Below are 24,514 nucleotides of genomic sequence, written 5' to 3'. Positions count from 1 at the left end.
CGATTCTCGCACCTTCTCTGAGCTCTAACACACACTTTTTGGCTTTGCAGTTTGGCACTCGAAACTCGTCACGACCCTAAGAGGGAGTGTGTTGCTGGCAAAGCCAAGAATTCAAGTTGGAGGATCGACAACGTCAGGCTTAACCGAGAGGCCGCACCTTGCAACTTGAACAAGAAGCTTGATATGGTTGCCTCTGCAATCACTGCTCACCTTCCAACAGCGGCGTCCCTACGCTCGTTTACTTTCGCTGTGCCTTGCACGAGCATGCTTTTTCGCGAGACCTATGGATGCAATCCACATGCTCTTCCCCTTTCTTTAATCAGACCAGACGATCAGCCGGTTGTCAACGCTCTACTAGATTCAAGATGAGCGACAGTCTCTCCAACGACATCCCTGCTGAACAGGCTTAGGCTTGCCAGCATTTGGCCGTGCGATACCGTAACATGTCGCTTCTATCCGACGGTTTCCGACGGTTGCAACAGAAACACGGGCTGTGTGCTGCGCAGAAGCTGAGCCCTGAAGCTAGGACCGAGCCACACCGTCGGGATTTGCGATGCTCCAAGTTAAGGCAGCAGAGCGCGCTCGGGGAAGCCGACAATGGACATCACACACGCACATTTCAATAGAGGATAAGGTTAGAAGAGACAAGGAACAGCTTAGGTCGAGGTTTCTATCTAGTCTTGCCTTTCAAGGAGTGGCTCGGCGAATTTCGAAGCTGATCTACAAAATGGCTTTCTTCTGCAAAGCGGCGATGCAAGTGCATGTAACTATTTCAACGTTCAAAGCCGAGACTCGCCTTGGTCTTGCCTTCTGAAAGTCGGACTCTCCGAAGGTGTCCCCTATCGGAAGTTGCCGACGGATGGAGCAGGAGCGTTCACTCTCAGCCTTGAACTGTCATTCCCCAATGTGTTCCCACGCCAAGCCTGCTGCTGATTGACACTGTCGGTTCAGAGCCGACATCACACGGCTGAGCAGTGTCAGATGGATGGTGTGTGTGTGTGTGTGTGTGTGTGTGCGTGTGCGCTTGTGTGGGCTGTGTGAGCAAGTGGCTTCACAGTAGCACTTGACGCTAACAAAGGAGCTGAGATTCGACTCTTGCACTCGGAACATCCCCGCGCGTTGGTGTCACTTTTGAAATTTCCCTTTCTGAGAGCACACACGCACGCCCCCTGCCTGCCTGCTTGCTCGCTCTTTGCTGGCATGCAAAAAGCCTCAGTTTTTTTTGGTTGTTGTGACTGCTTCGCGGTGACACTCTCTCCAAGACATCACGTTTGCAACTGTCACTCAATCACACACAAAGCACGCTGAGCTGTGGTGATTCGCCCAAGCTGTCCATTGGCTGCTGTTGCTGTTCATCCTTTCATCCGACTCTCTGCTCACCACCATCTCAACTCACCACCATCTCAACTCACCACCATCTCAGCTCACCACCATCTCAACTCTCACTCCTTCTCCTCTCCCTTCGGACTTCATACCCTTCCTCTTAAACCGCCTTTTAGGTTTCTGCCATCTGCCTTCTGCCTTCTGCCTTCTGCCTTCTGCCTTCTGCCATCTATCTTCCACGATCTCGGCAGCAAGCTACCAGGGGATAGGATCGCCTCAACTCGCATCAGGACAAGCGATACTAGGCCATCAGTCTTCGCATTCAAAGGTCGACTGGCTTGATCTTTGGCTCCCTCTCTTGCTCTTTTCCTGTCAACTCGATCGCCTCACGCTTTGCATCGCATCTTTACTTCTTGCTCCTTTCATCCATCTGCTTTCTTTCACTCGCACACCCACGTATCCACGCTCTTTACTTGTCCAATCTTCTTGTCGCTCGACGCGCTCCGGATCTCACTCCCAGTAACGGCCACTTGGAAAGCACTCTAGCGCACACACCTACAGGCAAAGCAAACAGCTTTCCTCCTTCTGCAATAGTGCCAAATCAAGCTCTCATCACCGCATCAGATAAGCTAAATAGTTCCGGCCCAGACATACCTCTACCTGTGCAAGCTGACCCTGATCGACAAAGCTGTTGACGCGCGACAGGTCAGCTCTATAGTAGCGGTTCACTTGCAGCTTGCCAGTCCTTCTGCTCAGCACGCCTGACGCCACAATGCCTGCCATTCAGCGCAACGCAACTTTCACAAAGACCTTCATTCGCAAACCAGGTCAGCGAAATGATCAGTCCATACCACTTCACACAGAGGCGCCCCCTCCGCTTCGGCAGCCTACACGCATCGCACGCGCCAAGACACTCACCCGTCCCGAGCGAAGTCAACCGCAAGTCCCACTAATCAACCCTTCAAGCGGCGGTCCTGGCTTTTCAGCAGCTTCCAGCTCAAAGAGCAGCTTCTCTTGCTGGACTGCCTTTTCGCTTGTTGTAACCTTCTGGGCCCCTAGCCCAGTTCTCAGCGCATGCGGTTTCAGAGACAAGGCCAGTCGGCAAGCATGGCGTGAAAAAGTCTCGCTCGTCTTTGTCGCCATTTTGCTCGGTGCCTTCATCGGTTTCATCACCATGGGTCTTAACGCTTCCATGTGCCCATCAGCAGACAGCAATTCGCCAAAGACCTTGATCGGCATTGGTACCGGAGGCGCCGTGCTCGGTGTTCAGGGTTGGGCTCTCGACATCGCCCAGGCTCATCACTTTCCCAACACAGAAGCTTCTAATCTCTTCTCGCTCTCCACCACTCGTTCCGGTTCCGATATCTCATCTCTCTTTGCCAGGACCTCTAGCGTCAACTTCCCTGCCTGTCGTGGATTCACTGGTGCCTATGCTGCCGATCCACCGTGTCTCGCTCTCAATGGCACCCTCTTGCAGGAATGTCCGCTAGGTCCAATGACCCCAGCCAGCTTTGCTACCTACGGCATGCGCAACGAATCCAAAAGGATCGGCTACGGCTGGCAAGATATTGAGAGCGGTAACTTTACCAACTTTATCGTCCTTGATGGAAGCGTGCTCAACATGACACCTTACCTCAAAGCCAACCCAGCACCCATCCGAGGTGATGTTGTTGATCTTGCGATCCGACAACAGCTCTCAACCCGTGTCAGAGGTGGACGCGACTCGACCATGATGTTCTACACCAACCCAACAGCTCGAAAAGCCATCAAGTGCCTGGTGCAAAAGTACGAAGCAGGACACATTGACAAGATCACCCCCGGCTGCTTCATCTCCAATCTCGTCCTTTACTGCTCGCTTGTCATCATCTTGGCAATTGTGCTTATTCGCTTCTTCATGGCTGTATGGTTCTCGTGGTTTATGGCTGGTAGGATGTCTTCACCACCACGTCCATCTCGTCAACGCAAGATTGCGCCCAACATGTTGCCGGATGGTGCCATGACTACAGTTAACTCGTCTGGCGCCGCACCATGGGCCAACAAGCAGCGTCCACCACCTTCGCAGCCAGTTGGCCGCAGACCTGACTCAACATCATCCGCCACGCCCTCAGTTCTGGAGGGTTTGTCGATCCAACACATCGGTACCGAGCCCTATATTGTCTGTTTGATAACGGCATACTCCGAAAACGAAGACGGTATCTCGACAACACTCACCTCGCTCTCGGCGACAGAGTACTCGGATCAGCGCAAGTTGCTCTTCGTTGTGGCCGACGGTATGGTTACAGGCTCAGGAGAGTCGATGAGCACTCCCGACGTTTGTGTGTCCTTGCTCGAGGCGGATCCACGATTCGGCACACCAACGCCCATGAGTTTCATCTCGATCGCACAGGGTAAGAAGGAGCACAACATGGCTATGGTCTATGCTGGCCACTATACTCGAGCTAAAGGACATCGAACACCTATGGTGGTCGTGGTAAAATGCGGTGCACCTGAAGAAGCTGGCGACTCGAAGCCAGGTAACCGTGGTAAGCGTGACTCGCAGATGATTCTGATGAACTTCTTCCAACGCGTTACCTACAACGATTGCATGACACCGCTCGATTACGATCTCTTCCGCAAAGTGCACACGCTGATGGGTGTCACACCGGACTTTTTCGAGCTGTGTCTCATGGTGGATGCCGATACCATGGTCTACCCCAAATCCATCAAGACGTTGGCCAACTGCATGATGGGCGATCCTCTCATCATGGGTGCTTGTGGAGAAACGCGGATCGCCAACAAGACGCAAAGCTGGGTCACCATGATCCAAGTTTATGAGTACTTCATTTCGCATCATCAGGCCAAAGCGTTCGAGTCGGTGTTCGGAGGTGTTACCTGTCTTCCAGGTTGTTTCTCCATGTACCGCATCAAAGCAAGAAAGCAAACTGACGACGACTGGGTTCCGATCATTGTCAAACCCCAAGTTACTCGCGAATACAGTCAGAGTGTAGTGACAACTCTGCACCAAAAGAACTTACTCTTACTTGGAGAAGATCGATTTTTGACTACAACGCTACTACGAACTTTCCCCAACCGAAAAATGGTCTTCTGTCCGCAAGCACGTTGCAAAACCGAAGTGCCTCACACCTTCAGCATGCTACTATCCCAACGTCGTCGATGGATCAATTCGACCATTCACAATCTGATGGAGTTGGTCTTGGTTCGAGATCTTTGTGGTACTTTTTGCTTTTCGATGCAGTTTGTCGTGTTTATGGATTTACTAGGTACAGCGGTTCTGCCGATTTCGATTGCGTTGACGTATACTTTGGTGGCTACCTACTGCATCAATCCACCGCATTCGTTCACCGAGGCGATTCCGTTGATGTTGTTGGTGGCGGTCATCGGGATGCCAGCGTTGCTTATTTTGCTGGCAACTCGTAAGGTGGTTTATGTGCTTTGGATGTTGATCTACCTCATCGCTCTACCCGTGTGGAACTTTGTTCTTCCCGTATACTCCTTTTGGCACTTTGACGATTTCTCATGGGGAGAAACACGCAAAGTCGAAGGCGAAGGAAAACAAAAGGGACACGGGGACCAAGGTGGTCTAGGCACGGGTAATGCCGTTCCACTGCGAAGATGGGAGGACTGGGAGCGATCTAGATTGCGCAAGAAGAAGCGAGAGGAGAAGCGACGACGTGAGTTGGAGAGGCAATTTGGTGTTGGCTTCCACAACGACAATGGATCGGATGGAGATCAGGATCGGAAGGAAGCGGGGATGCCATTGTCGAGACGGGAGAGTGATTCGTTTAGCGATTCGGTTACCGTCAGTGATTTCGATGACGATAAATGGGGGCATCAGATTGGTGGCTATGATGAATCCTTGCCTCCGCCGGTTCAGATTGTGAGGCATTCGGTTTGGGTGGCTGATCAAGAGGTGATTATCGATACGGAGGATATGGAGAAGATGTTGGAGACAGGGTGGGATGATAAGGCCTTTCGATCCAAAACGATGGGTGTGGGTGCCGGTGGGCTTGTGGGCAGTGAGGCAGCTTTACAACCGCAATTTCCTTCGGCGGTGAATAGGAATAGGATGTCTCAGATGGGCATGTTTCCGGTGAATAGAGATGCACCGGCTGTTCCCGAGATTCCTTCCAGATATGGCGCTCCTGGTGGTGGATTGACGAGAAGCAATGGTGGTGCGGGAAAGACGCAAGGCTACCAACCAGGAAGCTACGAAATGGAACGCACTCCTAGTCCAGGCGAGTATGCAAGCTTGATGCGTGGTGCTCCTTCCCCCTCTTCACCTAGTTTCCCACCTATGCAGCCCTATGGACATTCGTCGGCCGTGAGTGGACAGCAGGGTGCTACACATACGAGACAGAGGTCCGGGGGTGGTGGTCCACCACCACCGCTCAGAAATGGACCTAGCGGCAACGGCTTCCCGCCTCCTGGTCGTGGTCAAGCTGGACATGGTCAAGCTGGTGGTGGTCAAAGAGCAAGGCCTGGTGCTAAGGAGCCGATTAGTCGCAGTTACCACGATCGATTTGGGTAAATATCGCACTGTCGCACATGCTTCACTCGCATTCATTATTGGACTGTTGGTCACTTTACAAAGCACTCTTTTCCACGCTCACTACACTCGTAGGCACACATACACACCCTCTTCGTATACTCTAGTTACTACTAGCAAAGACAGTTGTTGTGTTCACAAAAAGCAAAGACTGAGCAGTGAAAGGGCCGAACCTGGGAGTGGTGGTGAATTTCTCGTGCGAAAACAAATGCGAACAAAGTTGACGCGCTTGGTGTGTGTGTCTCTCTCTCTCTCTCTCTCGCGTGTGTTGGGCGCGTTTGGTATGCGGAAAGTGTCGATCGCGTTCTGACTTTGGGGGGATTTTGCATTTAACCTCTGCGCCACCAACATCATCGGCGCAGGACTCAACAAGTCTATACGTCTGTTTGCGCATTCTCGTCGGCTCGGAGCTCAAAGCTATCCAACTTTACCAACAGCACGAGCAAGCGGAGGAAGATGGTGGCTAGAGAACAGACTAACGATATGGGATTGCATTGTTCGTCTGGCTCTAGCTCTTCTTCTGGTGTTGTAAATCTCGAAGTTGGTTTTTTCGAGAGAGAACGATGTAGGTTGATTCAGGAGATTTCCAAAGTATGTTATGCCTTCTTCTGATGTGTGATTCTTTCAGCTTGCTTTGTACTGACGCTGTATTTTGTTTTCTTGCCGGGTTTAGGGTGTTGAGGCTGTGCTGGGTAGTTCGAATGATGTTAATCGCAAATTGGAAGAGAGTATTTCGGTGGGGAAAGAGTTCCATCCTATCTCGCAGCTTTGGAGTAAGTTCGAACGTATTATGGTTGCTTCTGGTATTGCTAGTCTTGCGACTGCTTCCGACGATTCTTGTCCCGACACCGCTGACGCTTTGCGAGTGGGAGTGGAGAAGGAGCGTGAAGGAGAGCGGGTGATAGGCGCAGGTATGGCTACGCCCAAAAACAAAGCCCCAGACGACGAGCAAAAGGGAACCACTCAAGAGGCCGAGGGAGCAATTAGGTTGCAAACGACCAGCTCGAAATTGCCTCCTGGTGTCGCTCCCGGTGGTGGTCGGATCTACGCCTAACGCGCGGTTGCAACCTCCCTTTCTCTGCTTGATGAGCTCACGAAGCAGCTTCACCTGCTCGCAAGACTGGAAGAGAAAGAGGCAGGTTTGATTTCGGTGGCTTCTTGCATCTCTACCTCCTCCGTTGATTGCACTTGACAAGCTTGCTATATTCTCTTGGCTGCGATGGTGTGATGCGATTGATTCTAGAAGCTCGGTCATGACATACTCAAGATGTACGCCAACACCGGTGTAGGTGACGTCCAGATCGCCATCCAACATGAGCTCTGGCGAGGACCGACAACACACCGCAACGCAAAGCCAACATGTGCACTCTTCAACAAGATTGACTACATGTCCAGAGCATGACAACTGCTCGACGACTCGGCTTGATCCCTTGCTGCCCTTTTTCCTCACCCTAAGGATCCAAAGACGGTCGCTGGTTAGGAGGAGAAGAGCTCTGTTAAGGAGACCGGCGTTTAACCACAAGGAGGAGGAGCAGTGTCAAAGAGGTTGACATGCATCACCAGGAGAAGAGGAGCATCGAGGCAAGTGGCAGTGCCAAACAAACCAACACACTGTCTGGGCAGTAGAAGAGCAGTGTCAAAGGAGTCAGCACACAGCTCGAGGGAAAGAGGGGTAGTGACAGAAGGAGTCAATAACCCTCTTCAGGAGGAGCAGGAGGGGTGTTGCAGGGCGACACCAAACAAACCCATAAATACTCTCTTTTCACCATAGCATATGAGTGGTTCCTCATCCACTCTACTTTACTCTTACCTACTCTTTACTTAGTTATGTTCACATCATTGCAATAGCAGGGCTTTTGCAATGACCTCTCAATCGCATGTGTTGCATCACCATTGCAAGTCCACTGTAGGCAGTGTTATGCAACACTTGTGGTCCAGTGAATCACTGTAGGTGGTGTTGCTCAACATCTGTGGTCCAGTGAATCACTGAAGGCAGTGTATAACACCTGTAGTCCAGTAGCTCCTGTCATCTGTAGGCAATAACCTTATTGCAGTCCAGGTAATGACAAGAACATCAAGCAGCAGCACTACAAACACTTGTGCTGTATCAGGAAGTGTATCTTATACCAATCACAAACCAATGTGTTACAAACATGCTGCATAGCCTCTGAACAGAGTGTCCAAGGTGGTCAGCCAAAACCTACCAGAACTCAGTCATCTGGTTGTGTTCATTGAACCCTACCAAACAGAGCATACTTGGTTGATCTCATCGATATCAACCAGAAACACCAGCTGTTACATGTGCAGGCTATATGTGCATTGTAACAGTGGAAGTAGATGTATTTCAGGAAGGAGGAGATCTAGGTGGAAGCCTGTTTAAGTACTAGTTTCCATACAAGCAAAGTTTTGCATGATGATATCAAACTTTCCTGTGCAACATGTATTCAGGCAAGAGGATATCGATCGAGTATTCTCGTATGGTTGGTATTTGCACGAGAGAGTACCCAGGCGTGACATTGGCCCCGCTGAAGAATACACTACAAGGCGAGCATGGAGCGAGATGAAGAAGTGAGACAAGACAGTGGGGAATGCGGTCTGAGAAGGAACAAGAGTGGGGGAGGAATTCGGAGCGGGTATGGGTGTGGCCCACTGAGTCTATCTATAGGTAAGCGAAAGAATACCGGAGGATGCCGGAGAGATGTTCCGGGGAAGCTAAACAGGGGGGTGGGTTTCGGTGGGCCTGGGTGGGGTGAAAGCTTGGCGGGCACACCAAGTGGTGATGATGGTGGGGTCAGTTATGGTGTTTTCTGGCACCCACTTGTTGCAACCTGCATGGTCAAAATGAACTAAGTATTGACACCCATGGCAATGGGTGTCACAGTCCTTGAGAATGGCCATGATTTTCTTGCTGGTCACTGGTTTTTCCAATGGAACATAGGGTTCTAGGTGCTGGATGGAGATTACTGGGTGGAGCCTGGTGCTGTGGGGGAAAGAGAGTTCATATGTGAGCTCGCTTACAATGTGTTTGATGGGGTAAGGCCCCACCTGCTGCACACTGAGGTATTGATCTGGTGGAAGCAAGCTTGGAGGTACTGAATACCCATCATGGAGCTTGAGCCAGACCCAACCCCCAACCATGAGGCAGGGTGGCACAGCATGAAGAGAGTTGTAGTGCTGGCACATATAAGCCTGGACCAGGGCGAGATGTTCCAGAGCCTGCTGGCATAGGGCCACCTGGCAGTCTGGTAGTGTAAGGTTGCCAAGAGTAGTGACTGGCTGCAGAGCCATGAATGGGTCTCGCAGCTGCAAGCCAAAGAGGAGATCATTCAGAGTGGTGTTCATAGAAGCATTGATGCAATTTGCAAGGAGGAGTTCCACCAGGGGCAAATGGGTGGCCCAGTCATCGGACCAGGCATTGCATAGACCACAGAGGAGAAGCTCTACCAACTGGATAGCTCATTTGCTCTGACTGTCGCTCTTGTGGTGGGCCATGGAGAATACCAATTCACAGCCATACCAGGTGTTGAGACTGCACCAGAACTGCAATGTCAGGTGAGAGTCACAATCACTGATAATCCTGAGGGGCCACCCAATATGGGGAAGGAGGCAGTCAGTGTAGCATAAACTCCAGCATTCTGCACTCCATGTGGATGCTCCTGATAGGAGGTAAATGTGATGCATGGCCATGTCTGTGAGGGTGAGGACCATGTCAATGAGATCAAGATCAAATGGTGTCCAGACAAGGGGGAGGCATATGATAAAGTTGCAAGAGATCATTGTGAAGGGCATATCAGGTGCAGGGAGTGGCTGTAGCACACCATAGGGGTGGTGCCAAAGCATTTGTGTTTGCTGGCATTAGGAGCAACACTTGACATAGTCCTCAATGTGGTGCAAGAGTCTAGGGGTGTAGGCTATGGTCCTGAAGCAATCAAAGGTAGCCTTGGCACCTAAGTGGCTGGTATGTGCAAGGCCAATGACATGAGACAGTGCCATTGTGCCAATGCATAATTGCCAAACACCATTTGGCTCGAGCTTGCAGAGCATATTGTCAGCATTAAGGCTGAAAACACTGTTATTGAATGGGTGGGATCTGTTGGTGCTGTTTTCCAGTTTGTCATGTACCTGTTTCAGTGACAAATCGGTTTGCTGGGATTGCAGCAGCTCTGCAAGTAGCCCTGGATTCAGTTTGAGCTCCTGGACATGAAACATGATGGATGCACCTTCTGACATCTGGATGTGACTGAGCACATCCACATGTGCCATGTACATACCTTTGCAGTGCAAGATATGGAGTTTAGGGCAGAATTTGGCCAAGATGAGAGTAAAGCAAACTAAGTGGGGGTTCCTTGCAGTGGGGGCAGTTGAGAAGGGCTTGGTGTTGGCAATTGAAGTTACTGCCAAGTGGTCTGTGAAAAGGAAATGCAGGCTGGGGGAAGCATCCAGAAAACACTTGACCCAGAAGAGGGCCCAGACTGCAGCCATGGCTTTGAGCTCAGTGGGCCAGTAGGATCGCTCGGCCGGCTTAAGGGCACAAGAGTCAAACCAAACTGGAACTTTTGCTGTAGTATCAGCTGAGTCAGGATGGATAGCATCCAAGCAATGGACATCCTTATCAGTATCCATCCCCAGACGATTTTGGTGGAGGGCTAGGGCAAAACCATGTTGTTGCAAAGCATTGACATAGAGCAGAAACAGCTGGGTGTAGTTTGGAAACTGTAAGGCCCAGTCCTGTAGGATAGACTTAAGCTTGGTGAGGGACTGCTGCACACTAGGGTCAGCAGGTATGGATGTTCTGGTGCAGTATCACTTACAGGCATGACCAGTTTTAGGGGAAGGGTGCAGGAGAGTAGTCTTGAGTCACTGGAGAGGAGAAATAAGAGCTGAGAAGCATGGGACATAGTTCTTGTAGTAGGAGAAGAACCCAACTATATGCTCTAGCTGGGTCAAGGCTGAGGGGTAGGGTATGGACTGGATAGCTTGACACTTAGTGGGCATGGTCTGAGTGCCTTTGCTGGAAATGAGGTGACTGAGAAGGGGTACTTCCTTGCAAGCAACATGAGCCTTGTCCCAAGCTAATGTAAGACCCAGGTCCTGGATGACATGTAAAACAGAGTGCACATGCTGTTCATGCTCATCAAGGGTCCCAGACCAGATTCCAAAATTGTCAACATAGACAAAGGCTACATCAGACAAACCCACTGCCTTGAATGCAGTTGTTAGGACATGCTGCAAAAAGGCAATGGAATGTGACTGACCCATGATTGTGCAGGATAAGGTCTCTTGTCCTCTGTGAGTAAGGACTGTTGCCTTCCAATGATCATCCAGGTGCAGTGGCATTTGGTAGAATGCCTTACACAGGTTGAACATGGTAATGTAGTTCACACCTGCAAGGCATTCCTGGAGTTCATCCAGCATAGGTAACAGATAAACATCCAGATTGATGATGTCATTAAGCTGGTGGAGGTCCATGACTGGTTGGGGTTTACCCTCCCAGTAGATGACAAACACTGGCCAGCCACATGGCATACCTGGGGGTCCAGGTGCAAGACATCCCTGATGTGTGAGTTTGTCGAAGACGATGTCGATGGCTCAGCAGTCCCATGGTGAAATGCAGTATAGCCTGGGTTTGAACAGGTGGGGGTTTGCATCCAGCATGACAGACAGCAGGTGCATCGCTTCGCCAGATTGTAAGAGGCTGAGTTTGGGCCACCAGACATCAGGGAATTCCGAGAAGGTGTCGAGGAAGTGCTGGTGGAAGGTGTGAGAGACACCATCATCAAAGACTGGCAGCTCATCGGAATGGGGCTGGTCTGGCATGACAGTGAATGGTAATTGGTGCCCATCCATATCTGGTGGAGCTTGCATGTCTGGTGCCAAGACATTGGGTGACAGAGGAGTGGAGACATGGGTGATGACCAGGTTAGGCTCCAGATTAGGTGTTGCCACCATGCTGATCACTTTGGTATGGAGGCCACAAGATTGGAGGGTGACAAAGCCCTTGATGGTGTCATAAAGAATGCCATGTCAGAGAATGAAGTCCATGCTGAGGATGATGTGTGGAGGGAGGTGCTTGATGACATAACATTGAAGGTTTACACAGGCTAAGGCCTGTGCCTGACAGGGCACATGCAGGAGGAATGTGGCACAGCTCTCAACCTGGGTTGGAGTGCCAGCCATCTGGATGAAGAGGTCACTGGGAGAGAGCTTGTGCTCGAAGAGCTGCAGTGTGGCATCATCAATGAGTGATACAGAGGATCTGGTATCCAGACAGGCTGAGAATGGTTCTCTGCCTGGTGGTTGGACATAAATCATCAGGTATGTGGGGGCTAACTGAAATGTGAGGGGCAGCATCACAGCATCTATGACCAGTAGTGCCAGTCTGGAGACATGGCCAACAAAGGGCCAGTCAGGAGGCATTTTGAGCAGAGAGGGCTCATGTGAGGGCCTCTCCTCGAGGTCCTAGTTGGAGCCAAAGGAGTCATCACTGGAAGCTTCTGGGGAGTAGGTCATGCCCAACACATCATCCACATCCAAGTCTCCTGGTTGGCCTGCCTGGCTAGCCTCAAGGTAGTGGTATTCCAGGGCTGCATAGTCTGAATCCTCATAGCCAGTGGCATCGACATGGTGAGCAGCCACAGCAGGGTTAAATCGCACTAAGGGCTTACTTGCCTTAGTACAGTCAGCATCCCAGTGGGAGCCATTGCAGTGCTGGCATGGGTGAGGAGGGGGCTGTTTAACCAAATGATCAGCTAAAGACTGGGGTCAAAAGGGTGGACCAGGAGCAAGGTGCTGTTGTGGCCAAGAAAGTTGAGGAGTCTTGAAGGTAGGAGGAGGTGCCTGGCATTGCTCTGAGCGATGCATAAGGAGTGTAGCACATTGCACCAGGCAGCAGCAATAGAAGACATTGAGGTCCCCAGCTTTTTTGCCCTCGAGGCTGCTGGCAAGAGCATTCCTCATGTCAAAGGGTAGACCTGCAAAGAGGGATTGGATGATCTGCTCTGGAATGGTGATTCTGGCAATGCATGCAAGGTGAATCTTGTGTTTGTGGTAGGTGTGGTAGTCACCTGCAAGGTCATAGCACAGGGAGCTAAGAGCACTGTGGGCCTTGGTGATGCTCATACCAAAATGATCATGGAGGAGGTGTTGCCATGCATCAGTACTCACATGGAGCTGAGCATGTTCAACATTGCCAAGGTTTGTGTACCAATCAGTAGCAGTGGAATGCAAGCACTGTGGGAGGGTTTTGCAAACAGCAGCCTGACTCTTGAAGGCCGCTATGTCCTGAATGTGGTGGCAGAAGACTTTGACATTGTCTCTGGCACCCAGGTTGAAGATAGCAATCTCTTCTGGTTTCAAGGTGCGATCCTTAATGAGAAGCTGTGGGACCACTCTGGTTTGCACTTTGCATGCATAGCTGTGATCATCATGAGTGTAAGGATGGTTGTTGCATCTGTCATCAGGGTGGTGAGGGGAGGTTCAATCATAGCTATGTGCCTCACAGTTATGTTTGAACATGTGCTCCTCCCAGGCATAGTTGGAAGGACATGGAGAAAAGGGCAGGTGGCACTTGGGCACCATTCATTTGGGTGCCAATCAGTTTTGACCATGAGATCCTTGGCTCAAGATGAAGGTCTTGAGGAGGTGGAAGGTGGAAGCCTGTTGTTTGAACATGTTGGCCTGTCACTCCTCCATGGCACAGTGAGCATGAGCTTGCTGCTCCAGAAGCATCTGAACCCAAGCTGGGGTGTTGGAGTCATCACCAGCAGTGGTGGAAGTGGCTGTATGCATGCTTCCAGGTTGCAGAGTGTCAGCCTCAGGCATGTTTGGAGCAAATGAGGTTGGAGGAGAGCTTGAGGAGAAGGAGGTTCTTGATGACATTTGCTGATAGGGCGATACCTCAGGACAATCCAGGTTATTGAGTGGTGGCAACAAGGAGCCACCTTGCACACAAGTAACATAGCATGGAGTTATGTTGCTTGAGGTATTGACCATAGTTGAGTCAAAGGAGTTGCTGCTGTCGAAAGACTTGCGAGTGCTACCAATGTTACATGCACAGGCTATATGCACATTGTAATGGTGGAAGTAGATGTATTTCAGGAAGGAGGAGATCTAGGTGGAAGCCTGTTTAAGTACTAGTTTCTGTACAAGCAAAGTTTTGTGCAATGATATTGAACTTTCCTGTGCAATGTGTATTCAGGTGAGAGGATATTGATCAAGTATTCTCGTACGGTTGGTATTCGCACGAGAGAGTACCCAGGCGTGACACCAGCCCTGGTTTCAGGTGCGCAACCGCTTACACTCAACCTCGACATTGTTCATGGGCATCACGCTCAGAGGAATGTATGGCAGTAATTGTGAAAGCTTGTGCTTGTCCTTGGTGCTGATGGCCTCAATGACATTATCATGACCAGTGTGAAGAATTGAATAATCGTCTGAAAGAAGTGCAAGGCTATGTGATTGACAAACCTGATGTAGTCATGATAAACGATTAACTTGCCACCTCCTGTCTCTCGACTGTGCTTCTTGTTACTGCTCTGGTCAATGATGCCTGTGTTGTACAAGTATGTCTTGGCATCATCGTCTGGTCTTGTATGCCAGTCTTGATTGATGCAAGAGGCGACAGGACAGACAAAAAAGGTGGTTTGCTTCCATTACTGAAAGCGGCTGGTGAACAGCACACAGATGTTGTCAAAGTCCAAGTTGTCGATCCTCCTGCTGCACCTTGAGATGAGCATGGAAGTTTTCGAGGAGAGAGTGAGCCTTTTGCTGCAGCTCAGACTCAATATCTTTGAGATCTGGCAAGTGCATGAGAGTGTCATTTATATCCAGTGCCTCTTTGACATGGTCAGAGAATGCTGTGTCAGGGGTACCCGCTGCAGTTGTGCTTCTGGTGCCAACAGGGCCATAGGGTGTTCTGCCATGCAGGAAGATGTCAGTGGCGAGCAATTCTCCTTTCAAGGCCAATGTATGGCTGTTAACACTATGGACACTTGTGTCTGGCCTTGACTGTAAACACTCGCACCGGACTCATGAGGACTGGAAACAGTGTCAGGAGAAAAAAGTGAAAAAAGTGACTGTCCATGATGAAGCGAGTTCTATCGACGATGTACACCACCAAAAGTCAACACTTGAACACCCTTGCCCTTTCCTTTCTTTTTCCTCGCTCCTGGCGTGTCTGGATCTGGCTGGGAGCCATTTGCACTTGCCGCTGGATGTTGCTGAGAGGCAGCCAAAGCGCCGTTGACTGCGTTCAAGTTGGCCAACCGGTCGCGGGCACCTGGCACGGGTGGAGGAGTGCAAGGTGTACTAGCCCCAGACCCAGCACTAGGCGTACCCACCGCACTTGTACTAGGACTCTTGCGCGCAGCAAAGAGCGCCTTCTTGTGCGCGTTGATACTCGCTTTTGCTGCGTTTGTGGGTAGACAGGGGAAGGCGCAAGAGGGATCCATGTCCGCCGTGCGAGCCAGAGAAGAGTTGGAGTGCACTTTTGCTACGAACGGTTTGGGCGTACTACTCCCCGATGCAGTTCCCGAGGCGACGGATGCGGATGCAGCATTCCATTTGGTCAAAGGTGCGCAGGCTCGGGAGGCAGCAGAGTGTGCGATTGTATGGGCTAACGATCCTGGAATAGAAGTCGAGCCGGTGGAAGGATTTTTGATACTTGGAATAGGATTTGCTCCTCCTCCTCGGCGATTGCTTGCTCCTGCGTAGCTACTGCCTGGGATGAGACCGATAGTAGGAGTAGAGGTACCGGCGTGGGACAGGGATGGGAACTGCGTCCTCTCCAGGCGATAGAGGTGCCAAGCTTGGCTCAGAGCTCTCGACTTATCCTTGTCGTCAAGCAAATCGAGCAATCCGTCGACGAGGGGAGCACAATCGTCCATTTCGCCTCCGACTAAACTGTAAAGGGTGGAAAGGAGATCTCGTGGGCTGGATTCACCGTTTTTGAAGAGTCGTACTGCATGGCGGAAAGAGGTGATGCGGGATTGGGATGCGGAGAGGGCGGTGGACACTTTGTTCATATAGGCTTGGTGTTTTTCTTGGGTGGAGCGCGAGTCGGTTGGTGTGGGCGGTGGGTCTGGGCATATAGGCTGAGCGGTGGAGTGGGAGGTGAGGTTGCAAGGCAAGATAGCAGGACGTGAAGCGTGGTTTGCTGGACTTGCTCCAGGAAGGTGTGTACGAGAGGCGAGAGTGGATAGTGGGAGAAGGTCTCTTGGTTCTGAAGGCCCTGGGTCGGCCCGGGATGCTGCGGCAGCGGCATTAGCTCGAGATGGAAGGACTGCTGCTCGGCAAGACTGGTGAGCAGGACCATCGTGAAAGGCAAAATTAGCGTCGATCCTGATGGCCTCCCTTCTCTGCCTGGTAGTTAACTGGTTGGCATGTTCTTGCACCTGATGAGCCTTGAAATCCAGCTCGGTCTCAAAGACAATGAATTTCTTGGCCAAACATTGGCTATGCTCGCACAACCAATGTTGGCTTTTGAAATGTTTCTCCAACATATCATAGTCCCTGTAATACTTCCATCTCTCCTGCTCACCGCCTCTGGATTTGCAGATATGGCACTGTTCGTGTCGATGCCTCATATGACTGAACAGTTCGTCGTCGCTGTAGAACCATGAGCTGTCGTACTGGCATAATCTATGTTCGGCCTTCTGGTGGGCTGCTAGGGACTGTTGGGTATGGAGTGTATGTTCGTGTGCAAAGATGTGTTTGTGTGTGATGCAGAGTTGACAGAGGAGACGGTTGTGTTCTCGTTTGACGTGGGATTTGTAGACCTTCCAGCCGGCACAGGCAATGTGGCAGTCGGGGTGCGGACAGTTGAAGCGAAGGAGGAGAACGGTTTCTTGGAGGGCATCTTTGGTTTCAAAGCTGATGGGAAGTTTTTTGTCGGAATAAGGGATGGAGGTGGGGGCGAAGGAGGAGAAGGGTTTGGAGGGGGAGGAGGTGAAGATGAGACGGGATATTTTGGACTTGCAGAATGTACATTCGTCTTTTTTGTAGAGGACGAGGAGACGGAGAGCACAGATGTGACAGGTGCGATGATCGCAGGGGGTGACCGAGTAGAGCCTGATGGGGTCTGCGCAGATAAAGCATGTTTCGGCTTCGGGGGGGGTTTGGTGGTCGTCGTCGTTATTATCTTGGGTCCTGGTTGGAGTGGTAGGTTGTGAGGATGAAGCTTGATCCTCGTCTGCTGGGGTGGTAGTAAGAGAAGCGCCAAAGTTGGCACGTCGACCAGCGGCCCCTGACATATTACTGCCGCCAGCAGGCAGCGGCGGTGGCTGTTGTGCGGTCCTCATGGCTCATCAGCTGAGTCGAGGATGATGGTGCGGAAAGAGTGAGTGATGAGAGTACAAGATGAAGATCAAGAGACAAGATGCAAATGGGTCTTGCCCAGTTTTCCTCGGCCACTCCAACTGCGCAATTGAATCGACTCGAATCGATCGGCCCAAACAGCCTGATCTCCCCGATTCGAAGAGAAGCAAGAAATATTCCAGCAAGAACAACACTTTCGCTTTAACACTTTCAACAATATTTCTTTCGCCTTAACACTTTCAACAATATTTCTTTCGCCCTCTTTTCCTCTTTTCCTCTTTTCCTCTTTCTCTCTTGAAATGCGTCGATCGTAATCCGAATAGAAAAAACCTTTCCTCCTTCGTTTTCCTAAATCCATGATTAGAAACGAGAACCGCGAACTTGAATACAAATTCAGCGCAAGGCTTTGCATTTTAAAGTCGAATGGAAAACTTTTTTTGATTTTTTGATTTTTTTGATTTTTTGATTTTTTTGATTTTTTTGATTTTCTTTTTCTTTTTGATTTTCTTTTTCTTTTTCTTTTTCTTTTTCTTTTCTTTTTTTGGGGATTTTGCGAGGCTCAGTTTGTGTGCGCGCGTGTCTGGTCGGTCTGGTCGGTCTGTCTTTCTGAGCCTGGAGAGTGAGCCTGGAGAGTGCGCTTTTTTCTTTTCTTTTTTTTTTTTCTTTTTTTTTTTCCTTTTTCTTTTCTTTTTTTTTTTCCTTTTTCTTTTCTTTTCTTTTTTTTTCCTTTTTCTTTTCGATCTCTCGGAGGATATCATCTCCCCGTCCTCGTCGAGCTTAGCATCTTGCTCCTCTGCCATCATCTGCTTTTTGGCAAACCCGCAAGAGCTACTTCAACAAACACCCCATCGCCGGTTATCCCAAAGGCCCCTTTTCGATCCTTTCGTCTTTCTTGACAGCGCTCTTACCAATCCAAATCACCTCGAGCCCGAGCCCAACATGTCCAAGTATGTCGTCAGCAAACCCACCCCCCCCCCCCCTTTTTCCCATGCATGGTCGATTGTCTGGATACGCTTTCTTGATCGCACTTTTGCATCCTCCCATCTGCAAGGCTTGAACACCATGATGTACTGACTTGTCACTTTGATCCCTTTAACACTCTCGCTCTTGTCTTTGCTCCAGACCCGACGATTCCCCCGCTGCTGCCAACAACCTCAACATCGCCGATGGCGAGATCGAGTCGAACTGGGAGACGGTGATTGACAACTTTGACAACATGGAGCTCAAGGACGAACTGCTCCGTGGTGTCTACGCTTACGGTTTCGAACGTCCCTCGGCTATCCAGGCTCGTGCCATCCTCCCCGTCATCAAGGGTCACGATGTCATTGCTCAGGCTCAGTCCGGTACGGGCAAGACGGCTACCTTCTCCATTGCCATCTTGCAGCGCATCGACCCTAGCATCCAGGCCGTTCAGGCTCTTATCCTTGCCCCCACCCGCGAGCTTGCCCAGCAGATTCAGAAGGTCGTCATTGCTCTTGGCGACTACATGAAGATCAACTGCCACGCCTGCATTGGCGGCACCAACGTTCGCGAGGACATGGCTAAGCTCAACGAGGGTGCTCAGGTCGTTGTTGGCACTCCCGGTCGTGTCTACGACATGATCAACCGACGTGCTTTCAAGACGGATCAGCTCAAGATGTTCTGCCTTGACGAGGCCGACGAGATGCTTTCCCGTGGTTTCAAGGACCAGATGTACGAGGTCTTCCAGCTTCTTCCTCAGGACACTCAGTGTGTCCTTCTCTCGGCCACCATGCCTCACGAGGTTCTCGAGGTGACCAAAAAGTTCATGCGTGAGCCCATCCGCATTCTCGTCAAGCGCGACGAACTTACCCTTGAAGGTATCAAGCAGTTCTACGTCGCCGTCGAGAAGGAAGAGTGGAAGCTCGAAACCCTCTGCGATCTTTACGAGACGGTTACCATCACTCAGGCCGTCATCTTCTGCAACACCCGTAGAAAAGTCGACTGGCTTACCGACAAGCTCACCGCTCGTGAATTTACCGTTTCCGCCATGCACGGTGATATGGAACAGGGCCAACGCGAGATCATCATGCGTGAATTCCGTTCCGGTTCTTCCCGTGTTTTGATCACCACCGATCTCCTCGCTCGTGGTATCGACGTTCAGCAAGTCTCCTTGGTCATCAACTACGATTTGCCCAGCAACCGTGAAAACTACATTCACCGTATCGGCCGTGGCGGTCGTTTCGGTCGTAAGGGTGTTGCCATCAACTTTGTCACCTCGGATGACGTCAGGATGCTTCGTGACATTGAGCAGTTCTACTCGACTCAGATCGATGAGATGCCTCTCAATGTCGCCGATCTTATCTAAGCTTGCTCCAAAGCTCTAAAAGTCTCTATCGCAAAAAAAGTCTCGATGGCAAAAAAGTCTCGATGGCAATCTTGGCAGCCAGCTAGTTGCCTTGGACATCTCCTCTACCTCTCGCCCTCTTTAGCTTAGTCGGATCCTCAGCTCCCTCTCATCGCATTCTATGCAGCGATAGAAGCCGGCTGCAGTTCTACTCTGCTGATTATAGAAGAAAAGCCAAGCTGGAAAGAGGTCCTTATATGCTTTTCTCCTCTCTCTCTCTCACACATGTTTCTTTTGCTGCCTATCACGCTTGCAATCGCATCCTCCTTCTTGTTCCCACTGCTCTCTCTCTCTCCATCCCTTCTCCGCTTTAAATCCCCGCCTGTGTCTCTGCGTTGATCCTTTTTTGTTGGCCATTTGTGTCAGCCACTCATGTCTCAATCCTTGATGATGATCGCAACTGTCCGCATTTTGTTTACGCTGCTGCCAAGCCAAGGTCCATGATGACCTATATATCGATCGCGCAAGTCATGTTGATCTATATATACATATGCCTAGGGGACCGAGTATTAGGGCTTTGAATGTGCCCGATCGTCCATATACCACAACACGCTGTTTGTAGTGGTGTTGCTGTTCGAACTGCCGTTCCTTGCCGTCGACCCGACCGTATAAGATGGCTGTAGAGGTACAGCACTTGTCGTCGCACGCTCCTGTAGTTCAAGAGGAACACAAGCCATCAGTGCAGGCGAGCACGCCCATTGCTGTACATTCTGCGTGGCATGCCCGTAGATATGCGTGCCATCGTTGCACGTGTACACGTTGCTGTGTTGCATCCCCATCGACACGACGCATCCCTCTTCCCCATCACCACCAACAGCGCTAGCCGTCGAATGGAGACTCGTATCAAGCCTAACACCAACCGAGGATTGAACCTGCGAGCACATCTGGCTTTGCGACTCTTGCTGCTGCCACTCGAGCGGCTGGGCTAGTGTGCTTGTGTATGCGTTCATCTCGTCGTTGGCGTGCGGCGTTTCAAGGCTGGGCGGGGAGGACGCATCAGGGCTCGATGAGCTCGTGTGTGAGGGCGCGCTTTGCCAGGGCGTAGTCAGCCCTGAGCATGTAGGCTGTTCGTCTCCAAGCTTGCCGAGTCGAGTGATTGTTGCTTGGATATTGGCGCTGTGTTGAGCCCACTTTGAAGCCTGTTGGAAAGATACGTGATATTGAGCTCAGTGTTTCGCGTCCGTACTGCCTTCATCATCTCGCCGGTCGGAGGGGTGGTGCTACTTACAAATCGCTCTCCCACCTCTATTGCTGTTTGCACTGGCTCGGGAAATCCGCCACGAGCATTCGTAGACCTTTGCGGCATTTGCATCAACCAAGCGAAGCTGTTTCACCGTGATGGCGGGCGAGTGAGAATCACATGGGTTGAATCAGTCTTGATGCTCTTCTGGGCGCATCGCCTTTGGTAACCTCAGAAGACTTACGCATTGAGTAGCTCCACAAAGGTCAAAGCATCGTGTGCATGATCACCCAGCCATTCGGTATGCACAAATGCGGAACGATGGTAGGAAAGAGTGATCGAAGCTAATTGCGTTGCGTTAATGAGCCATCGCGAGTGCTGGCGATCGTTGGGACAGTATTTGTGAAGCATGCGTGGGAACAGTCCGTACAGCTGGATACCCAGCTTCTGCCGCATCAGAGCCTGACGAGTGTTGATCGCAACATTGACCGAGGTGACAAAGGAGTCCGATCTGTCGGCAAAAACGTCAGCGAAATGCTTGAGCTCGCAGAGAAGCTTCTGGACGGCGTCGTGCAAGATGTCATCGGTGATGGTGCCCCGTAGCATGGCCAAGAGATGCATCGCCTCATATTCGAGTCGCTTTTGCTCGACATGACAAGCCGCAAGGAAGGTCTGGAAATCACTCTTGGAAGCAATCGCATCAATGCCTTCGAAGCTAGTGCACCTGGTCAGCTGAATGTGTCGCTTCCCGCTCATGATCGCAGTTTCTGTAATGTCGACCGACCGGAAACAATGTCAGCCTTGCTCCAATGTCTGACTCGACTCGAAAGTTACGGTGCAATACCCACGCAGATGCATCCAGTCGTACATGCGGCGGAACGAGATCTGCGAGTGAAAGCAAAGTCGAAGTAGAGGAAAAACGTTAGCGCTCTGCAGCGCTAGTTCAGCGACTCTTTCATTGACGCCGAGACTCACCGGAATGACACCAAGAAGCGCTGCAGGGTCGGCAGAGGCTGCCTTTTCCCATACCTGCATAAAGTGCGTCAGCACATTGTCAAGACGAACAAGCTCCTCCGGTCTGTTCTTGACGACGGCAAGCAGAGCCCACAACATGAGCGCGGCAACCCGTGTCATATCGGTGGCTTCAAAGAGCTGGGTGGCGATGTCTTTCAAAGACACTTGCGCGTCGACGGGGTAGCCATGCGGCGTGGTGACGTGCGAATCTGTTTGCATGTCGCATCCAAGAAGCCTGACAAGTTCGGTGAGAGGACTGTGTTGCGACCGAATTGGATGCGGTCAGCTTCCAAGTGATTCTGTGTTGTTGAGGTGGGATGCTGTACATACCGTAAAGCAATGTCGACAAGAGTCGGCCAGCGTCCTGATGAGGCTTTTGGAACAAGGTTTTCCACAGCAAAAGTGATAGCAGGAGCGACTGCTGGAAAGCAACTCTCGAGCAACTCGACGGCTTTGCATAGGTCAAGCTTGCCGCCAGCTCCCTGCATCTTGTTCTTGCCGCCAGAAGGCTTGGGTAAGCTGATTTTGGGCTTGACGTCAGCCATGGTTGAGAGCTCTACAGGAGAGTTTTGCAGATGGCTGATGTTCATGTACATTAAATTGCCCGTACTCGAGCTGTCGAATGACGGTCAAGAGAATAGAGTAATGTTTTTAGTAGTCATTCGACTGGTCGCATATCTCTGTGCAATTGGAAGTGTGAACCTGTACGAACCTCTGTTGGATTGCCTGTCGACTTGCGACGTTGCCTTGACGCGCATCGTCGGTGAGCTGCAATATACGTAAGGGTAAGGGATTGAGCATTGCCTTGGTCTTTATCAGCGTCGAGCGTGTATTTGAAGAACCTACCTTCTTGACGACCAGAGCGCTGAAAAGGGAGAGATCGTCAAGCACAACAAGACGAGCCATGCTGAGCTCCTCTTGGATTGCATCGATCTGTCGCGAACTCTCCTGCAGCTGATCGTGAAGGCTAGGGAACAAGGGACAGCAGGTCAGGCTCTGAGCAACTCTCTCTAGGCTAACATAGTTACTTTTTCTTTGACTGTTACTTACTGTAGAATCTCCTCCTGCGACTCTGCACTGACTGGGAAGGATTCGCAAGGGACACCGCCTCTAAGGCAGTTGCTGCAGTGCGGTAGTGCGTTATCGCATCGCTGCTTTCGCTGTCGACATCGTGTGCAGGCGCGTAGAGACCTTTCTCGCTTAGAATCGGGCTCTTTCTTGGCGCTTGCCGCTTCGTTTGCCTTCTGCGTGCTGCTGCGGGTCTTTCTCGTCATGGTGGAAGGGGACAGGCGCCACCAGAGAGGGTAGGTGTATGGAGTGAATATCGAACAACCTTGGCCAGCGAGAATAGTAGGGGAAAGGGAGAGGGGAGGATGTTGTAAACACACGTAACACTCAACCAGCTCGTCTTGTTATATGTTGTCCCGAATTGCCACGATCCATGCTGACGAGGTTGGTCGCCAAGTCGGCTTGAAGAGCCTCATGGTTGCCATCTTCAGGCACCAGAGCGATGAAAGCAGTAGGTTGGTACCTCTCATCATCTTGAGATAGGGCTTGGGCAAGATGGGGCGAGCCAAGGAGATGGAGGCGAGACGAAGAGTTGCTCCTCATCGCTTCTCGGCACAGTTGAGCCTCCTTCTCAGAAGTCACAGTTCTGGCGTGAGATTGCACCGCCCATCGGGACAGAGCTCAATCTGTCCACTTTCCACCTCCATCAGGCACATTTGCCCAGGCACCATCACCGAATCTTGTTCAAGCCACAGTGATCTTCAGAAAGGGTCTGTACAAATGTTGTCCCTCTTCACCCTGTGTTTTCCAAGTGTCGAGGCACTGTATCTGTATCTGTATCTGTATCTGTATCTTTTTTCTTTTTTTTTTTTTTTTTTTTTTTTTTTCTTTTTTTTTTTTTTTTCCATTGTTAAGCGGCTGGAACTATACAGCAGAGCCAAGCCGAAAGGCCCATCTAGATATCAAAGTCGTAGGCAAGCAGACTGTCGGTGTTGGGAAGAAGGACCGTCTTTGCGAAGCTGTCCCAGGTTGATTACACAGTGTGACGGAGAAAAAAAAAAAAAAAAAAAAAAAAAGAAAGAAAAAAAGTGTCAAGATAAGCTCAATGTCAGCAAACGTGGGAAACAAAAACTCGCCGCTGTGGCTGTCGGGATCTTGCCGAAAGAAGGTGAAACTCACTTTCGGTGCTCTTCGTCGTCACGATATGCCTCGTAATCTTCTCGAGAGGCAAAGACTGAGTAGAGACCTGTTCGTTGGGAAGATTGTCGGAATGCGTGAGGAGAGCGAGAAGAAGAGAGCGAGAAGAAGGGAATTAGAGGTCAGTTTAGCTGGCACTTGATCGATTTGCATTTGCAGGGTATGGCACTCACCCCAGTTGTAGCCCTCGTTGCGGCCAGGATAGGCAGGAGGCCCCCATTTGATCCGGAGAGCCTTTGATTTGGCAATGGGCAGATCCTCGAGGGTTTCGCATTTCTGCTTGAGTTCTTCAAAGCCGTTGGAGAGCACGGCCTGCTTGAGCTTGACGAGAACAATATGAATGACGGGCATGTTTGCAGAGGTGTCGGAGAGAGCGACGGAGGTGTGCCGAAAGAGTGCAAGTTGAGACGAAGCGTGCCGTAGCAAAGCATGGTCCGGGCACAGTTCAACACTGCCGACGTGGCTCCGACATCCCCCAACTCTGTGACTTGATTTTCCTGACTTTTCTGAGCCACTTTTTGTTGCTCAATTTTTCTGAATAAAATCAAATTGAGAATGGGCTGAGAAG

The 24,514-nt window shown here is 50.9% G+C and overlaps 8 protein-coding genes across 8 annotated transcripts; 3 read left to right on the top strand and 5 right to left on the bottom strand.

The window, feature by feature from the left end:
* Positions 1–2,095: 2,095 nt before the first annotated feature.
* On the top strand, positions 2,096–5,851 carry UHO2_06232 (putative Chitin synthase 7; the record flags this gene model as incomplete). The annotated part of the gene is made up of 1 exon (XM_041560455.1): positions 2,096–5,851. The coding sequence occupies one exon, from the start codon at positions 2,096–2,098 to the stop codon at positions 5,849–5,851; it is 3,756 nt and encodes a 1,251-aa protein (XP_041416389.1).
* A 474-nt stretch (positions 5,852–6,325) lies between these two features.
* Positions 6,326–6,923, top strand: UHO2_06231 (uncharacterized protein; the record flags this gene model as incomplete). Its single annotated transcript, XM_041560454.1, has 2 exons — positions 6,326–6,460; positions 6,543–6,923. 2 exons carry the CDS (start codon positions 6,326–6,328, stop codon positions 6,921–6,923), a joined length of 516 nt encoding a protein of 171 aa, XP_041416388.1.
* A 2,801-nt stretch (positions 6,924–9,724) lies between these two features.
* UHO2_06230 (uncharacterized protein) lies at positions 9,725–11,586 on the bottom strand (the record flags this gene model as incomplete). The annotated part of the gene is made up of 3 exons (XM_041560453.1): positions 9,725–10,637; positions 10,731–11,266; positions 11,398–11,586. The coding sequence occupies 3 exons, from the start codon at positions 11,584–11,586 to the stop codon at positions 9,725–9,727; spliced, it is 1,638 nt and encodes a 545-aa protein (XP_041416387.1).
* A 742-nt stretch (positions 11,587–12,328) lies between these two features.
* On the bottom strand, positions 12,329–13,861 carry UHO2_06229 (uncharacterized protein; the record flags this gene model as incomplete). The annotated part of the gene is made up of 3 exons (XM_041560452.1): positions 12,329–12,598; positions 12,752–13,319; positions 13,554–13,861. The coding sequence occupies 3 exons, from the start codon at positions 13,859–13,861 to the stop codon at positions 12,329–12,331; spliced, it is 1,146 nt and encodes a 381-aa protein (XP_041416386.1).
* A 1,103-nt stretch (positions 13,862–14,964) lies between these two features.
* UHO2_06228 (uncharacterized protein) lies at positions 14,965–17,166 on the bottom strand (the record flags this gene model as incomplete). The annotated part of the gene is made up of 1 exon (XM_041560451.1): positions 14,965–17,166. The coding sequence occupies one exon, from the start codon at positions 17,164–17,166 to the stop codon at positions 14,965–14,967; it is 2,202 nt and encodes a 733-aa protein (XP_041416385.1).
* A 965-nt stretch (positions 17,167–18,131) lies between these two features.
* UHO2_06227 (putative TIF2 - translation initiation factor eIF4A) lies at positions 18,132–19,508 on the top strand (the record flags this gene model as incomplete). Its single annotated transcript, XM_041560450.1, has 2 exons — positions 18,132–18,136; positions 18,305–19,508. 2 exons carry the CDS (start codon positions 18,132–18,134, stop codon positions 19,506–19,508), a joined length of 1,209 nt encoding a protein of 402 aa, XP_041416384.1.
* A 548-nt stretch (positions 19,509–20,056) lies between these two features.
* Positions 20,057–23,015, bottom strand: UHO2_06226 (uncharacterized protein; the record flags this gene model as incomplete). Its single annotated transcript, XM_041560449.1, has 8 exons — positions 20,057–20,686; positions 20,776–20,872; positions 20,972–21,442; positions 21,572–21,976; positions 22,072–22,356; positions 22,454–22,509; positions 22,588–22,708; positions 22,792–23,015. 8 exons carry the CDS (start codon positions 23,013–23,015, stop codon positions 20,057–20,059), a joined length of 2,289 nt encoding a protein of 762 aa, XP_041416383.1.
* Positions 23,016–23,704: 689 nt separating this feature from the next.
* Positions 23,705–24,297, bottom strand: UHO2_06225 (uncharacterized protein; the record flags this gene model as incomplete). Its single annotated transcript, XM_041560448.1, has 3 exons — positions 23,705–23,768; positions 23,929–23,995; positions 24,120–24,297. 3 exons carry the CDS (start codon positions 24,295–24,297, stop codon positions 23,705–23,707), a joined length of 309 nt encoding a protein of 102 aa, XP_041416382.1.
* Between the last annotated feature and the right edge of the window lie 217 nt (positions 24,298–24,514).

The sequence above is a fragment of the Ustilago hordei genome (genome assembly GCF_900519145.1).
Source record: "Ustilago hordei strain Uho2 genome assembly, contig: UHO2_contig_17, whole genome shotgun sequence".
Classification (NCBI taxonomy): Eukaryota; Fungi; Basidiomycota; class Ustilaginomycetes; order Ustilaginales; family Ustilaginaceae; genus Ustilago; species Ustilago hordei.
This window is presented reverse-complemented; position numbering and strand designations above follow the sequence as displayed.